The sequence below is a fragment of the Phyllosticta citribraziliensis genome (genome assembly GCF_038025025.1).
Source record: "Phyllosticta citribraziliensis strain CPC 17464 chromosome Unknown J3D65scaffold_4, whole genome shotgun sequence".
Lineage (NCBI taxonomy): Eukaryota > Fungi > Ascomycota > Dothideomycetes > Botryosphaeriales > Phyllostictaceae > Phyllosticta > Phyllosticta citribraziliensis.
The window spans coordinates 1952507-1969525 of NW_027117341.1; the positions used below are offsets into that span (position 1 = coordinate 1952507).

The 17019-nt window shown below is 54.0% G+C and overlaps 6 protein-coding genes across 6 annotated transcripts; 4 read left to right on the top strand and 2 right to left on the bottom strand.

Moving 5' to 3' along the window:
• The first annotated feature begins 507 nt into the window (after positions 1-507).
• J3D65DRAFT_302735 (peptidase A4 family-domain-containing protein) lies at positions 508-1841 on the top strand. Its single transcript, XM_066795211.1, has 4 exons — positions 508-562; positions 633-997; positions 1060-1171; positions 1235-1841. The coding sequence occupies exons 2-4, from the start codon at positions 705-707 to the stop codon at positions 1706-1708; spliced, it is 879 nt and encodes a 292-aa protein (XP_066657192.1). The 5' UTR covers positions 508-562; positions 633-704; the 3' UTR covers positions 1709-1841.
• A 2406-nt stretch (positions 1842-4247) lies between these two features.
• Positions 4248-4904, bottom strand: J3D65DRAFT_550044 (heterokaryon incompatibility protein-domain-containing protein; the record flags this gene model as incomplete). Its single annotated transcript, XM_066796981.1, has 1 exon — positions 4248-4904. A coding segment is annotated over one exon (657 nt), but the record flags the coding sequence as incomplete, so codon positions are not given.
• Positions 4905-6904: 2000 nt separating this feature from the next.
• Positions 6905-7471, bottom strand: J3D65DRAFT_550406 (heterokaryon incompatibility protein-domain-containing protein; the record flags this gene model as incomplete). Its single annotated transcript, XM_066796999.1, has 1 exon — positions 6905-7471. A coding segment is annotated over one exon (567 nt), but the record flags the coding sequence as incomplete, so codon positions are not given.
• Positions 7472-9184: 1713 nt separating this feature from the next.
• Positions 9185-10587, top strand: J3D65DRAFT_620262 (Sec1-binding region of Mso1-domain-containing protein). Its single transcript, XM_066799849.1, has one exon. It carries the CDS (start codon positions 9515-9517, stop codon positions 10190-10192), a length of 678 nt encoding a protein of 225 aa, XP_066657195.1. The 5' UTR covers positions 9185-9514; the 3' UTR covers positions 10193-10587.
• A 220-nt stretch (positions 10588-10807) lies between these two features.
• J3D65DRAFT_620265 (GTPase-activating protein-like protein gyp7) lies at positions 10808-14219 on the top strand. The gene is made up of 3 exons (XM_066799850.1): positions 10808-11086; positions 11139-12504; positions 12579-14219. Exons 1-3 carry the CDS (start codon positions 10922-10924, stop codon positions 13727-13729), a joined length of 2682 nt encoding a protein of 893 aa, XP_066657196.1. The 5' UTR covers positions 10808-10921; the 3' UTR covers positions 13730-14219.
• Positions 14220-15035: 816 nt separating this feature from the next.
• J3D65DRAFT_302942 (heterokaryon incompatibility protein-domain-containing protein) lies at positions 15036-16776 on the top strand. Its single transcript, XM_066795212.1, has 3 exons — positions 15036-15114; positions 15192-16295; positions 16475-16776. The coding sequence occupies exons 2-3, from the start codon at positions 15410-15412 to the stop codon at positions 16531-16533; spliced, it is 945 nt and encodes a 314-aa protein (XP_066657197.1). The 5' UTR covers positions 15036-15114; positions 15192-15409; the 3' UTR covers positions 16534-16776.
• The last annotated feature ends 243 nt before the right edge of the window (positions 16777-17019 follow it).

A 17019-nucleotide genomic window follows, 5' to 3' on the forward strand; every position in this document is an offset into this window, starting at 1 on the left:
AAGGCCAAGCTTTCACCACACAGTCCACGGGGAGCGTTAGTCAGAAGAGTGAGGTCGTCTTCCTCGCAACAAAAGACGGGATCTGGCGTTACGCTGTGGTACCTGAATCCTGTCGGCTTGTCTCAGTCCAACTACTGCCGACGTCGTCGTCACAAATGTCGCCGCGCTAAACCGTAATCAGACCTCTCTGTCACTTTGTGCGGCGGAAATACCATTTTGCGTTGCGGGACGTTGCGGATGACGGTGGGAACTCGCTGTCAAGCTTTTTCTTTTGCAGGGAGTTGGAATTGCAAGTCCAAAAATACTTTCCAACTTCATGCCACTTACCACGTCCTTCCAGCTTCAAGAAACAAAGAGACCGAGAAAACAACAGAACCATCTCGCGACTTTCCTCTACAGAGCAGTCTAGAATTTCACCCAGGATCAATTAGGCAAGATGAGCATGAGCAAGCAGGATCTAGTGCGCACGAAGGTGTATCTTTCAAAGTTCTCGCCGAAAGTCAAGCGTCGACATCTTTCCAATAGTTAGAATCAGTCAAGCAGTTTTTCCAATTTACTGCCCGTAAGTTTGTCCTCCTAAAGCTGCACGCCTCTCGATCTGCATTAGACCTCCTGCCTGAGTAGACTTTTAGGCACGAATATATAGGATAGCTCAACTGCACGGTACATCCGCTTTTTTCTTCACTCCTTTTTGGGCATACAAGATGCATTTCTGTACCGCCCTTCTCGCACTTCTTTCGGTCACCACGGTCATGGGTGGCGTCATCCCACAAGGCCCTGGCCACGTCCACCTGGGCCCCAGCAACAAGAAAACTCAGACTTCCATGAAGACAACCGCGGAGTCATCTGACGGAGGCACTGACGACTACGAATTCATATGGGTCGGCGGCGTCATCGAAGCGCCTCCCGCGAATGACCGCTTTGTGTCTGTCTCGGCCAAAATTATTGCTCCTAATCCCCGTTTTCCCGCAGACGACCAGGGAGGCATAGATTACGGGTAGACCCCTCACGCAATCGATACTGGAATCGGAATTTGAACTGACGTGTTTTTGTCGAAAGCGCTGCGGCTTGGCTCGGCATCGATGGCTACAACAACCTTTTCGTGCTGCAGATTGGTTTCCTTTTTCGCATCAGCGCGCAAGGCGTCATCAGCTACGACGCCTGCTACGAAGTGAGCAGCCCCAGCCCCAGCCCCGCCATAAAGCGCACGGAAAACGCTGACACTCTGTCCAAGTGGTATCCCGGCCTTCCCGAGTGCGTCTACATCAAGGAAATCACAATCAATCCCGGCGACGCTCTCTCCCTGAGCGTCGAGTCGGCAGACGGCACGGCAGGCACCGTCACCATCGAAAACGAGACCAGAAACCAGCACTTCAGCATGCCACTGACGGCACACGATGAGTCCGAAGTCTTGCTGGGCCAGAACGCCGAGTGGATCGTCGAAGAGTATCAGTCGACGGGCAAACCGCGCTCGCAGCCCCCTGATTTCGACTCTCTTGAGTTCACCGAGGCGACGGCCAAGACGAGAGATGGCCTCACCCTCACGCCGGCGGATGGTAAGCTTGTCGATTGGGCGCCCAAGCTTTCTGGATCTATTGGGCCGGGCACGGTTACTATTACGTACACGGGTGAAGAGAAGGACTGTGGTGCCGCCGGCCAATCTGAAAGTTGCCCTGGCCCTGGTAACTCTGGTAACACTGGTGGATGAACTTTTCCTGGCATTTGCGGGGTTTGGTTGATGTGGCCGAAGCATGAATGGGCGCGCAGAAAAGCACGAGGAACAAAACGAAGAACGCGCATTTCCACGCTAGTCCTAGAAATAGATCAAGTTAATTGTTGCTCAATAATCACGCCATGTCAGTTCCCTTGTTTTTCGGCTTCATGTGGTAGCTCTTCAGGAGAGAAATGCTGATTTGCAGGGGCAGGAAACACATGTCGACGAAAGAACCCCAGCAGAACACCGGGCCGCTCATGAAGCGGCAATCGAGCAGAGGACGAATCAGCAAGCCAAGTAGTCAGGGAGCCAAGACGAGGGAAAATCCCGCGGACGCGCAATGGTCGCGGGGGAAAAGTAAACCTCCGCGGACCACCCCCTTTGTAGTATAAAGTGCCTTTATACAGCCGCGCACTGCTTGCCGACAGTCTTTAGGCTCTTGATCTGCCTGTATAAGCTGAGATCATACCGTTGGACCCTGATCTGAAAGCGAAAGCAGAAACTCTTTTCCTGCTTTTGCTCTGTGTTCTTCTTCGTCTGGCGCATGTACGTACGTAATGCCTAGACACCTCGTTCAGTTCTTCGAGGCATCAGTGATTTAGTTTTGCTTTCTTGGTTGAAAGGAGAAAGGGGAACCTGGGAATTTTGACTGTAGGGAAGTTGTTGGAGAGTTTGGTGCGTGGTGGCCCGTTGCGTCGCGGTTCGTCTTCATGGATGGACTTGCCATGCCAGACGGAGCTGTCAAGAGTTCGAGATCTTACGGCGTGGCCTCTTGCGCGATGTACCCCTCTTACCATCGCAAAAGGGAGGCCCCAGTCGCAATTCTCCCATTCGCCGTCTCATGAGTGCGAGCCTGAGTTTTTGATGCTGCCCTGATGCTCTGAATTTTCGCCCAAGGGCTATGAAGGCAAAGATTGTAGAAGTTATGATTCCCTGGTGTACAACGTCGAAGTGATTAGGGGCGCTCGCCGCTGCTTTGGCCACTGAAATTAGTAGAGCGTCACTCACGACGCCACGAACCGGTGGCGTATGAAGAAGTCAGTCGCTTTTATGGCTGTTCCTCTCCTTGTTAGGAGCAAAAATATTGACTTGTCGTTCTTGCATTCTCTCATGAGACGTTTGTGTGCTGCGTGGGTGTTGAAATGAATGAGTAACTGACTAAAGTAGAAAAGGCAAGCTCTAGACTTCGATTGGAAAGGTGAAAAAGCAAAGGTACGACTGCGTGGGAAGAATTGCAACAATCAGGCAATCAAATGCGAACCATTCCAAAGGGACTGTTACTATAGTCACTGTAATCACTGTAATCGTCCCTATCCGAGCTGTCCAGGGACTCCGATTCATCGCTCGAACTGCCGCTGGCATCGGTGTCCCTGTACAAGTGATCGCGCGGTTCCTCTTCAGCGTCTTCGGTGCTGCCTCCATAGCCGCGCTGTTTGCTCTCTCTTTCCGCGTCGAGCGTCTGCTCTGTGTGCAGCCATTCCATGCGGACTTTACTCGTGTGTCGGCATTTGAACGACGTTGGCCAGTTTTCGGGTTGAATTGTGAAGCGAAAGCCCGCCTCGCGGTTCTCAAAGGTCATCATGGAGCCATCACAGTGCCGCGAATACTTTCCGCACACCTTGGTCAGCGTCTTCAGATCAAACCAGTCGACCAATCTGTCGCTCGATTCGGCCCTCAATCGCTCGTTGCCTTGGGCGGATCCTCGGTGGTAGGCGCAGCGCCAAGGGGAGTTCGCGAGTGCGTCGGTCATCCGGGAAGCCCTCCAACTTCTAAAGACCGAAGCTTCTTTGTCGTTGTATCTCTCTCTATCGATGAATTGGTCATAGAAGATGTCTGCGATGAACAGACCCATGAATATTGCGTTGTCTTGTATGGTGGTCTTGCGCCGAATGCCTCTAGAATCGCTTGGTTTGTTACATTCGATCATGTCCAAGATTTCGAAATTAGTCCGTCGGTCTAGGACTTTATCGAGAGATCGGGGGAGCAAGTATTCTTTGCCACATGCTCTGTAGACTCTTTCAGTGGAAAGCGCCAATCTCCTTTGGGTGCAATGGCAATCCGGAAGTGATGTGATTATGTTCATGGCATCACATGCCTCAAGAGCATAGCCCATCAGCCTCTTGTGCCGAGGGGTTGTCCGCCCACTTTCCAGGTAGTTCTGGAAGGCCTCAAATATGGGCTCCTGTATCATTCCTCGCTTGGCCAAGAGGATGGTCCGAAACCATAGTCGGCATAGGTACACAGGTCGCTGTGCCTCAAGAACCGCATCGAGAAGTACTTCAGACGATTTCTTGTCCATGTTCACCTCGATATTGGCGAGTGGTGATGTGCCGTCTTGGTCCGCTACCATTGCCATCGCGCCATAGAATCGGTCTTCAGCATCTCTGCTGAGATAGTACCCAGTACTCATCATTTCGAGTAGTTCCCATAGCTTCTTCTTGCCTCCACCAAGGCGCAAATCAGTCAGAACTTTTATGCTTTTGATGAGAGCCGGGAAAAGTCCGGACGAGCCCTCCATTGTCCGACATAGGCCGCTCACTCCGGTTTCAACCTTTTCGAAGCTGGCTTGCTTGTTCCCGATGACAAAGACAATTTTCTTTGCAACAGCACACTCTTGAACAACCCAAACACGTCTCCAGTATGCAAGTCGCGAAAATTGCTTGACGGCGCTTTGCATCTCTTGTGGGAGTTTGTTGAATTTCAGACAGCGTTTCCACTTATGGCCCCGAAAGAAATTCTCGAAATCCAGGATTGGCGTCAGGCACTCCCCTTCTCTTTTGGTCATGTCAAGCCATGCCAGCACTTTTTCTGCATTGCGAAAGATGTCACCCATGCGTGGAATCTGCTGCTGTTTCTCCTGCCTATCACTTTGGTCCAAGCAGATTTTGTCGGTCCAGATCCATGTGCTGCATATCCTTTGGTTCCATGCCCAATCAAGAAAGCGCCCCAGACTGTCGTGAACCGGGAACAAGTACAGTCTGCCCCCAGGTCTCCTGCGGAGGTAGATTTGTCGAATTTCAGTGTCATCTCCCCAGCAGTATGACAACGCTGTGTAAGTGGCCCGGGTCTGTTCCCTGTAGTGGACGTCGCACACAAGTAGCCCGTTGATTTTTCGTTTCTCCAGCTTGATGAGACGGATTGTTGACGGGGTTTCGAGATCCTCATACGGGAATTGATTTAACAGTGCCATGGTGAAGGAGAGAGGTGAGGTCCAGATGTCAACTGCAGAACTGTCCCAGGCTAGGGGAGGAAATGGTGCGTTTTTGCACTCATAAGGCGAGAATAAGCGCCAGGCAATGTCTGCGGGTGTCAGCAGTGTTTCTAGCGCCCAGCGGCTGCCAAAGATAGCCAAGTGGCTTGGAAACCACTGGCAGACGTCGCTCTGGCCCCGCAAGATCTCCTGAAGATTGTTTCATGACAGGAAGCCAGCATTTTGGCTTGTAGGGCCTATTCGATAGCTTGGCTGATGGCCGAGGTGGTGTTGCATGCGGTGCATGGGGGCTGTATTCCGGCTTTGGCGAATCAGCATCGCCCCACGCGGCAGCAGATAGGAACGATAGCAAAATCTTGAACGCATAGCGCTTCTGGAACGACGGGTAGCTGATCAGCGAGAGAAGCAGAGAGCGAGGAAGAGAAAGAAAGCCTACAAGGCCGGAAGTTCTTCGAAATGAGTGTGTGGAAGTGGCAGTCGCGCCCCTCCCAAGCACGTCTGATTGCGTAAGCGAGCAGCCTCAACTCCCCGCCTTCCTATCCTTCCTCTACCCGCATGACGATCTTTTTGTTCATCCTTGGAGATCCCATCCATTTCGTAGCCTTTGCTCGTGGCATCCATAGTGAACAAAAACGGGCCTTCGGGAGTGTGTTGATTGACCAATACAGTGCCGTTTGTTTTGTTGCCTCCCAGCAGACCCGACAATGCCATCAAAGCGGTCTCCGACTCAGTACTTGTTGAAGCCTTCCGTAGAAATTTGTAGTGCCTGCCGTCTTTTTGGGTGGAGCACCGTAGACTGGGGCGGTTGACATATGTCGTCTCTTGACAGACTCTTCGTGTGCGCGCGCCTCGAGGCTTGTCCGAGGATGTCTTTTCAAGACAGGCGGAATTGTATTGTCGAGGTGGCGGTGGGAAAAGGAGCCTTCGATTGGGATGATGCGACCAATCATCCGCCGTGCGAGAGAGTGTTTCGTATCGTTGTTCCCATCTGCTCCTCCCTGCCGGGCAGTCGTGGGGTGGTAAAACTGAAGGAGAATTTCAATCTGTATACCCAGCCTGAGCAAGCTGCTGGACCGTGTTACATATTCCGAAGATTGCAAGACCAGTCGAAAGCCAGCTTCGGGTATCTCAAAGATCATACTCCTCTTCGCCTCGCATTGCTTCATGGGATGTACTAACTGCTCGTCGTACCGAGCACCTAGGTAATCCACTCGGCTTGCTTCTTCCCTTATCTTCGATGCCCAGCCGAGGCGTCTTTTCGCCAGATAGGCTGCGTGTTTCCACACTGAATATTGAGCAAGATTGTGCTCTCGGATCAAATGAAGAGACTTGGCTCGACAGCAGGATTCTATGGCAAGGAAGATGCCCATGACGATTGCTCTGTCCTGAACGTTAGGCGTGAATCTACTTTGGTAAAGGTCATCAAGCAAATTTTTGAAACTGTAGCGAAAATTCTCCGGAGACTGTTCCCACCTCGAAGTGGAAATGACAAAATCCAAAGCATTGTAAGCGCGTAGCGCATGATGCCCCAGCTCTTTATGTCGTTTTGAGGTTCGATCGCTTGCCATGAATTCCCGGAGGAGGTCGGGTACTGACTCCTGCACCATCTCGTTGACTTTGAAAAGACCTGCCAGTTCTGCAAGGCCTGTCTTCTTTGAAATGGCCGACCAGTTTGTGTATGACAGCTGTGACTCAAACACTGCCTCTAGAAAAACATGGGAGGGCGGCTTGTCGTAATCGATGTCAATAAAATCCCTAGGTGATGTGCCGTCGCGATTCGCGGAAAGTAAGCCAAGCGCGCCGTAGACTCGATCCTGAAGTCGTTCACTTTTTAAAGTAGTGCTTTCCCGCAGCACATCCCAAAGCTCGCATTCTCCAACCACACGCAAATGGCGGATAAACTCCAGGGCATTCTGCCCGGGCATATCGAATTTCCCCCAAACATGCTCAAAATCAATCTCAAGGTTGCCGATGACGACAATGACCTGCTTCGCTCTTACAACTTCTTGGACTATCCATATACGTTTCCAGTATTCGTTGGACATGACGGACCTTGTCGCATTCCTTAACGACCAATGGGACTCGTTATGCGGGATGAGCTTGTGGACATGCTCAAGAATCTGGCCAACTTTTTGGGATTCGTTCAGCCAGGATATAACCTGCATAGCGTTTTGAAAAATCTCTCCCATTTGCGGAATCTGGTGAGCTTTCTCTTCGTTATCTCTTTGATTAAGGCAAATCCGATCGGTCCAGAACCAGCGATCGAATTTGCCTTGGTGCCAAGCCCAGTCAAGAAACCGCCAGAGATTCTCATGAAGGGGGAAGATGAAACTTTCACCAGCTGGCGCATCTTCGGTCTCGACGAGGATCTCCCGGGTCGGTGTTGCATCTCCCCAGACATATGATAGGGCGTAGTACTCAATGTCGGTTTGCTCAGCATGGCGGAGGACACAGACAATTGTGTCGTTGACCTTTTGCTTCTGTATTTTGATGAGGCGAATTGTTGACCGCGTGGAGAGCTCGGTATATTGGAATTCGTTTGGCATGGTCGAGACAGCCGAGACAAGTCTCGAGTACTTTCCAGAACGCGCTTGAAAGAGTGGACAGAACAAGAAATTCGCTCAAGTCGGTCGGTGGCAGAAGATGGAACGATTGAAGAAATGTGTTTCCCAGTCGCAGCGGAAAGGGAACAGGAGGAGTTGCGCGTGCGCAGCCAAAAAAGATGGAGTTGAGGCCTCGACAGCGGAAGAGGAGAAAATTACACCAAAATTGATGGGACTGGGCACCAAAACGATTGAGTATGGGGTTGTCCTGCTGGCTCTGAAGATGCTCTTGGCAGCACCTGAGGGGATGTGAATGGTGATAGACTGCGTGAGCAAGGATTTACCCCGATGCATTGAGAAATCAGGAAACACGGTCTGATTTGCTGTTCATGAAGCCGTCGCCAGGCTCGTCGTATGATTCAGTTGGCTCGTGTCGCAACTCTGGCGCAAGTCGCTTTTCCAGATGGTTGTTCAATCGTTCCTGCAGCACCTGCTGCTATGTTCTCCGCAATGCGTCGGTCGGATCGCATGCTTTGACGCTTTCGACGGGTTGATGGTTCTGCGGCTTGGGCGTCTTACTGCTCAGCCTGCTGCTCGATGAACGGTTGGGTCAAAGACTGTTGCTTGACTGCCCTCGAGTGCAGTGAGTAATGCCAAAGCATCAGGAAAAGCCCGATGACATGTGACAAGGCTTTCGATCGATATAATCAGACAGAGATGGAGTGTCTGAGTCGAGTTCAGAGAGGGACGATACCTCGCTGTCCAAAGGGAAAGGAGGCTCAGTGGTGGGGGCGATGACTGCACAGCCACGCATCCTGGAAAGTCGACAGGCCTGCGGATGATGGATGATTGGAACGACTTAGGCGAGATGCGGATGTTGTCCCCATGTCGGCAAGATGGCGCGCGCTTACTCGTAGATCTCTACATCTGGCAAGATGCTGCGTGACGGAAAGGGAGCACACAGGGTTGTCTGCAGAATATTTCCCATTCTGGCGATCGACCCGACGATGTTGAAGGCGTCGACCAATCATATATGGCGCGCCAAACTACAAGTGGTTTAGCTCGAGCTGAACATCAAGGTCGAACGTCGTTCAAAAAAATATCAATGAAATCAGTGACCATCACCCACCCGTCGTCGACTTGGGCGGTGTGGAAGATGGACGGCAGAATGGGTCAACGGAGAAGCCGTCAGAGCGAATGGCTGCCCGGGTTGTCAGGTCGATTGCTGGTCTTTCGGCACCATGATATGGAAGGATCTAACAAACCAAAGGCCTGAGAGAGGACAGATGTTGTGAAGCAGCTGAAGACGATCGGAGTAGATGAGCGTGTTGTTCGATGGATGGATGGATGGATGGTTGGCGCCATGACGACCGTTGGTGGTGTTGAGTTGCTGCCGGGTAACGGGGCGGTGGCGGACGGAGGCGGCGCGAAGCGAAGCGAGGAAGGTGGTCCGGGCTATATGGATCGTCAGGGTCATTTATTCATTTTTTTGTTTGGGCCACCTTGGATATTGGCGACTGGGCTGGTGTGTGGTCGTCGGAGAGACTGGCCATGTCTCTTTCTCTTGCTATTGCTTTGGTCGACGTTGCAGTTGGATGTTTGATAGATAACACTGAAGGCTGAGGCTGAGGCTGTGGCTGGGCGAGGCGGTGCTGCCGTGTCAGTGTGGCTCTTTGACCACCAGACCTCCCTCAGGCGTCAAAGCCGAATCCAAGGCTGCTGTCCAACCTCGTCTCTCATCCACCTGTCTTCGCCTTCAGCCATCGCCCAAACGAACGAGCAATCTCCTTCACCAATCGCCCGCATCTTCATTATTCGCCTAATCGCAGGCCGGGGGTGCCTCTCTTGAAACCGACGGGAGTTTCGCCGCGCATTGAGCTCCATAGCTGCCCGCCGCCGGACTGTGCGCGCGCTTCCGTCCTTGGCTGCGGCCCCTCCGTCACCACCATCTCTCCGCTCTGCTGCCGCCACGACCTCTCCCTCTCAATACAATAAACCGACCTACCATCAAAGGCAGCGTAGTCGCTTCGACGCTGCCCGCTCGCCATGTCGTCCTATCTCTCCAACCTCCTCACCACCACCACCTCGCGATACAACTCGCTGCGACGCAACCTCCTCGACAGCGAAGGCGACGGCGACACCGAAGACGACACGCACATTGCCCGCGTCTTGCGCGCATACTACATGGAAAAGGGCCGCCCGTTTCCGCCCTGGCTGCCACCCGACCCAAAGGCTCCCGCTACGCCCTCGGCCCAGCAATTCGTGCGTTCTACGGCACCTCAGACACAGCAGAGCGCCCCCAGCAGAGGCGGCCTCAGCGATCTCTGGGACCCGCCGGCACAGCAGGCTCCTCCGACACAGCCCACCTCACTGCGCAACCGCCCGGCGCCGCGCATGGTCAACTCGCAGGGCAGGGTGCTGCCGCCGCAAGATGTCATGAGCAGCCAGGGGCGACCACTGCCCAGCCAGCGCGCCGGTAGCTACCAGAGCACGCAGTCGACATTGTCGTCGCGGCCCTCGGTCGACACGCCGCCGCCGGGTAGCAGCGGTGGAGGAGCCACGGCTCAAGAACGACTGAAGCAACGACTTTGGGGGTCGGGCAGATCGGGGAGTCCTACCGGCAGCGTCAGCCCCGGAGGTACTGGATTATCAACACCTACTCGCAACCCATTCGAGAGATCTCACAGTGCTAACCCCCCATACACAGGGGGTCGGTTCAGATAATAGGAACGGACGACGAGCAACGAAACAGACGCGAACCCTCGATTGCCATTGCCGACCGACGATTAATCCTAGCGGGCCTAGGGCGGGTATGCCCATGTCGAGGATTGCATAGCGCTGGGCTGGGCGGGTCATGTGTGGCGTTACGGAGACTGGGACATTAGGGGCACAGTTTGCTGCGTACTTGCAGGCTCAGGCTGGACACTGACAGGCTGGCTGATAATGCGGAGGGAGCATGCTGGAAAAGCAGTCTTTTACTGTGGGATAATTGCGATGGATGGCGTCAAGAGAATGGCATGGCATGAGATTGCTGGAATCATGGCACTTGATTGTTCAGATCCACCAACTTGATTCGTGGTGAGTTTAGGCAGCAGAATTAATTCGTATTCTCTCCAAGCAGTGACTTCGAAACCCCTTTTCACGTGAAAATCATTTGATAGTGATGGAAATATTTCTCAGCGAAATGAATTGTTTCTTGGAAAAGGTCAACGCCAAAGAACGGGTTGGTTGCTTGCGCCACACGTCAGTGAAGATCAAGGAACGGAAGTGAGGAGCAAGAGTGTGGCGCAGCTCAACCCCGCTAGCGCAACGCTAGACGTCATCGGCCCATCCCCGCCATCCATCTCACTACACCAGGCTGCCCTATCACACCCCAACGCGGCCCTGTGACCGCCCTACCGCTGCGCCTTTCCATCCACCCACAGACCCACCCGGCACATATAAACTTCCATCATGGCCTCCTCATCGGCCGCCCCCTCTGCTCCTGAATCATCTCCAGGCCCGCCGTCACCAACCGCTTCTTTCTACGACATGTCTGACGATGAAGAGGGCGAGTACAACACCATCAAGCACACCAGCAGCGGGAAGGGTGTGAAGCTGCTCTTCACCAAGAGCAAGGTTGGTAGACTCCTTCCTTGTCCACGAGTGGCGTAACTGAGACAGCGCTCAGGTTTACGTGCACCCGACGCCCTCGGCCAAGGACAACATTCCCGGCTTCATTGCCTTGGTTCAGCAGAAATCGAGCGACTCCGGCTCTGAGTCCAGTGATGCGCGTCCTCCATCGTCTGCCGCTGCGTCTTCGCTGCTCCTCTCCTGGGTCCCCGAGTCGTCCCTCGGCGACGCGTACTCGACCTATGTCAAGGTCGACCTCTCCGACTCGTCGTCGCCACCGCGCCAGTCGTACCTGGTGCCACCACCACCCACGTCCACCCACGGCAGCTCGTCGCTCGGAACCTATGCCTTTGCTGTGCCCGTGTCGGAAATTTACAGCTTGATGGTGCGCCCGCCGAGTATCGGCTGGTGGTTCGGTAGCGTCATCATCAACACGCGCGCCGGCGATAGTTTTCCCGCGCTCTTTTTCCACGACTCCGAATGCCAAAGCACCATCCTTCAGCGCAAGAAGCTGGCGCGCGAGAGTTTCGATCCCTTTGGTGAGGCCGGCGGGATGTTTTGGGGTGGCGACGAGGTGTTGCGATGGTTGAAGCGGTACGTGCGCGTCGTGCGCAGCACCGCCGAGCCCAGCTGCTACCTCATCGAGCCGAGCGAGGCGGACTTGGTTTCATTCGCACAGGACGAGAAGAAGGAAAAGGGAAAGAACAAAGCGGAAGGTGAGAGCAGCAAGGATGCAGACAAGAAGGCTCCGGGCGGGATGGATCCCATAACAAATGCGCTCAAGCAGGCGCAGTGGAATTTTCTCGAGAAGATGAGCCAGGTGACGACGTTCACGCGCCGGACTGCACAGGCTGTTGCCGACAATCCTAAGGTGCCGCCGCCAGTGCGGCGCTTCATGAAGAGTCCCGAAGTGGAGCGCCTGCAGGAAGAGTTTGACAGCGCGCGCATCTACCTGGCACGATGGGCCATGGGTATTGCGGAACAGAGCGAGCGCGAGCGTAACCAGCGGATATGGACGGCCAAGGATGTGCTGGCGATGGAGCAGAGTGAGGTCGGCGAGTTTGAGATTCTGGACATGGAGGCGGGTAACCTGTCGCTGAGCGACCGACGACGACCGGTGACGATGGAAGAGTGGAAAAAGTTCTTTGACCTCACGACTGGCCGGCTGATTGTCACGCCTGACGAGGTCAAGGAGCGTGTCTTCCACGGTGGGATGGATTCGAATGATGGTGTGCGGAAGGAGGCGTGGCTGTTTTTGCTCGGCGTCTACGAGTGGGACAGCACCGCCGATGAGCGCCACGTAAAGATGAACAGCTTGCGCGACGAGTACATTCGGCTCAAGGGCGCGTGGTGGGAACGCATGGTGGAGGGCAACAACACGGAGGAAGAAACGGAGTGGTGGCGCGAGCAGAAGAACCGCATAGGTATGTCTCCCGATCTCCAACATTCACGACCACGCAGGCTGACATTGGCCCATCTTACGGGGTCCGCCATGTAGAAAAAGACGTCCACCGAACAGACCGAACAGTCCCCATTTTCGCAGGCGAAGACATTCCGCATCCAGATCCGGACTCACCGTTTGCCGAGACAGGCACGAACGTGCATCTCGAGCAAATGAAGGACATGCTGCTGACCTACAATGAATATAACAAAGATCTGGGCTACGTCCAGGGCATGTCGGACCTGCTCGCACCCATCTACGCCGTAATGCAAGACGACGCTGTGGCGTTTTGGGGATTCGTTGGCTTCATGGAGCGCATGGAGCGCAACTTTCTCCGCGACCAGAGCGGTATGCGACTGCAGCTTCTCACCCTCGACCAGCTGGTACAGCTTTTGGACCCGACCCTTTACCTGCATCTCCAGAGCGCCGATTCGACCAACTTTTTCTTCTTCTTCCGCATGCTACTGGTCTGGTACAAGCGAGAATTCGAATGGAACGACGTCCTACAGCTGTGGGAGCGGTTGTGGACCGACTACCTCTCGTCCAACTTCCACCTCTTCATCGCGCTCGCCATTCTTGAGAAGCACCGCGACGTCATCATGCAGCACCTGCGCGGCTTCGACGAGGTGCTCAAGTACATCAACGAGCTCAGCGGCACCATCGACCTCGGCTCGACGCTCGTCCGCGCCGAGGCCCTCTTCCGCCGCTTCCAACGCACCGTCGAGGCCGTCGACCGCAAGAACTCGCGCTCGTCCCTACCCATCCCGAGCACCGCGAAGCTCCTCCTACGCCAGCGCCGCCGCAACGCGTCAGCCTCGCCGTCACCTGCGTCAAGACGCGCGGCCAACAACCGCGGCAAGTCGACTGCCGTCCAGAACAGCGCCTCCCCGCCGCCCGATGATCCCGACGACCGTAAGGAGGTCATCAGCGACGAGCTCCGCGCTCTTCTCAGCCGCGAGATCCCCCGCTTGGAGCGCGACGAGCAGCGTGGCGCCGGCGAGCCGGGTATCGGCGAGAGCGGCGCGCGCGCGAGGGGCAAGATGGCGGAGAGTGGCTCGGAGCAGACAGAGAAGGACAAGAGTGCTGAGAGTGCGGATGGCGGTGCGAGTGCGGGTGATGGTGCGAAGGCGAGTGCGGGGAGCAGCGGTCCCAGCAGCAGGAGCGCGAGTGCGAGTGGCAGTGGCAGTGGAAGTAAGAACGGCGCTTGAGTACGACTGGTAAGAGTGGTCGATGGTTTACTTGAGACTGCATCTGCATCTCTTCCTTTTTTCTCTCTTCTTTCATCGGCTTTGCTCTTTTCCCTCTCCTCTTCCTCCTCTCCTTCCTCCTCCTTCTCCTTTCCTTTTCTTCTGGGGTCTGACGGGACGGCACGGGACGCGACGGGACGGGGCGGTACTGGATTTGAACTGGGTGGTACGGTATTCGGAACGGAATGGAATGGACTGCACGGATTCACGGCGGCGACATCAACCTACTGGTAACTTGTCGATATGACCATGACCATGGCCAGGACTGACCGGCGGACATGGACGGGGCCACGGGACGCGTGGATTGATAGATATCCAGGCTTGAAACTCGAACGAACACTGTTTTCTGGTTCTTTTTGATGATATTCGGAGTGGAGGAGCTCGTTTGGCTGACAGGCAGGATGTGGAGAGGTGGAGAGGTGGTTGTGCTGAGCGTGAGGGCGCGGAGGGGGAGGGGGAGGGGGAGGGGGAGCGGGAGGGCGCGCCTACCTTCCTCAGTCATTCATCTTCCTCGTGGCTCTGAGTGCCTGCACGGCAGCTTTGGACGTTGTCATTCTTTTCTCTTCTTTTCCTCTCTACCTAACACCACCGAAATCGGAATCGAAGCATCGCATGTCTCTCGCCACAACTCGTCTCGGCTTCTCTCAATTCGCCCTCTCAACTTGCCTCATTTTGCGCGCTCTTGTACCGCCGCCTTTCAGTCGCTGTTGACCAAGTGCTGCGCTACGCCGCGACGCGTCGGTAAGTGCCTACTATTGCTATTGTTTGTCGTGCCGCCGTTGGGATTGGATGCTGACAAGCTTTCAGCCTCCGCGAGCTCACCAGCGAATCAACACTGCCCAATCACCTCTCCACGAGCCGAGTTCGCCACAACTTCGCCGCCCTCAGCCTCCTTCGCGTCTTGCATTTAGCGTCTCTCAGCCTCGGTGTCTGCAAGTTTGCATGGCTTGCATGGCGTCTGCTGTTGACGCAAGCCGGACTACCTTGGCTTTGGCGCGGTATGCTTGATTGGCTGACTGACTCCCTTTATCATATACTGACCCCTCTACCTATTTAGGCAATGAAGTACGCCCAGCTATGAATTCAACACGTCAAGTTAGGTCAACTACCTTATTCACCACGGCGTTTGGCAGCATCATCCACCACATCATATTATCACGTCTCACCTAGCGCGTCTCATTCAGTGCGTCTTACTGAGCGTGTCTTGCTTGAATGAGACAACGCGTTGAGCAAGATGTGGTACAAGACAACGCGCTTAGCCCAATTAGGCAACTTTGAACGCTGCAAGAATGCAGCTGATGGTGATTTATTGCCTAAATGGGCAAGAGGAGCCAGTAATTGAAAAGGGGAAGTTAGTATTTGAAAAAGGGGAGTCAGTAATCTGATAGCCATTTAAAATGTTTGTTGACGTGCCACCAAGCAGTAGGTCAAGAAGCAGATTCGACGAAACTCCAAAACGAGAAGAAAATCGAGCCACAGAGAGGAAAAAGCAAATCGAGCCGCAGAGAGGAGCTGAATATCGAGCAGCGAGAACAAAAAAAAAAGATACGCCTTCGCGCTGGCTGTAAAGCGGCCAGCTTCGAGTTTAACGGTACTAGAGGAGCCGCGGAATATTCCTGGTCCTCATAGCGACCGTTCACCATGTCAAACGAGTATCGATACGCTCCTCTTGAGACCCCGTCGACGATCCGAGTCATCAAGATCCAAGAGCAAAAAGTCAACAACGAAGTCGCATGCGTCATCTGTCACGTCGACCAAACCGAATTCGACTATGAAGCGCTTTCATACGTCTGGGGAGACTCGACGCCAACCAGACACGTGTACCTGGGAAACGAAGCCGATCAAACGTGCTTGTTCCCGCTGCATGAGAACCTGTGGCGCTTTCTCAACTGGGCGTGGGACCGACGAATGTTCAATAGTTGGATCTGGACTGATCGAGCCTGTCTCAATCAGCATGATGGCAAAGAAATGGCACAGCAAATCCCCAGAATGGGAGAGATATTCAATAACGCGGAGCATGTCATCTCTTGGCTTGACATGTCTGAGAGAGAGGGGCGGCATCTGGTATGCCTTCAGTATTTCTCGCTAGCTGAGTTTGATGAAAAATTGGAAAAGGAGCTTGGAGGTGGATCGGCAATCCGCCACCGGGTTTCCCAGGAAACAGAACTTGTCGCGTATGCCGTATTGCGACATGAATACTGGAACCGCCTCTGGATAACGCAAGAGGTTGTGAACGCTAAGCGTCTAACCGTTATGATCGGAGACCACGGAATGGACATGGCCGACGTGGAGACAATGACCTCGCTTTTCGAGAGCAACGCGGATTTTGAGGCCTTCCTTCAACTCTGGCCACTGTACTCGCGGCGTGGACAAGACCAATTCAATAACCTACGGAACATGCTGGACCTGGTGGTGAGTGCCGAACTCAAATGCAAACTACCTCAAGATCGAGCCTATGGAATCTTGGGCCTGGTAGCTGATAACAGCGACGGCTCGTCGGTTGGTGACTACATACAGGTTGATTACAGTAAGTCACCATTTCAAGTATTACTTGACGCATTACTTGTGGCTGAATCATCGTGGGATGAATGCGTGCCCAACTTGCTAGCTATGCCGTTCGTAAAGGGGAAGGTGGTGACTGAGCCAGTATTTGACCTCCTTGAGGAATACTTGAGCAGTGACCAAACATCAGAAAAACACCGAAAGTTGGCGCTTCACACCATCCAGGCATGCGATTGCTTAGTTATGATGTTCAACATTTCTGAGTGTCGTCCGAGCGCCTCCACCCACAAGGCATTCTCAACTCTTTTAAGAGAGTTGAAATGGAGCGGTTTCAAGCCTACGTTGCAAGAAAGCGCAGTGATGACAGGAGTTGCGCTTGTGCTTAGCCATGGCGCAGGAGATGAAATGTTCGAAAATTGGAATGCTCGCCAAAAGCACAGTCTTCCGACGTGTTCCGCCTGGCGATGCGCCGAGCACATGGCTGGAGGAAGAAATTATCCGCAAAGGGGTCAAAATTATCTCAATTGGTTCCGCAGAAGGGAACGCCATGTGTGGCCACATGAACCCGAGTTTTTGACAGGGAAAAAGCCTGGAAGGGGAAATGAGCACCTGCTTTTCATGAGAGAACTTCCCGGGACGAGACAAGACTATTTGGACTGGTGTGACGAGAGCCAGGAAACGACGAAAAAGGTGCGCACACGTTGGTTAAATTATCTCAATTGGTATTCCAAAGAAAGGGAGTGCCATCG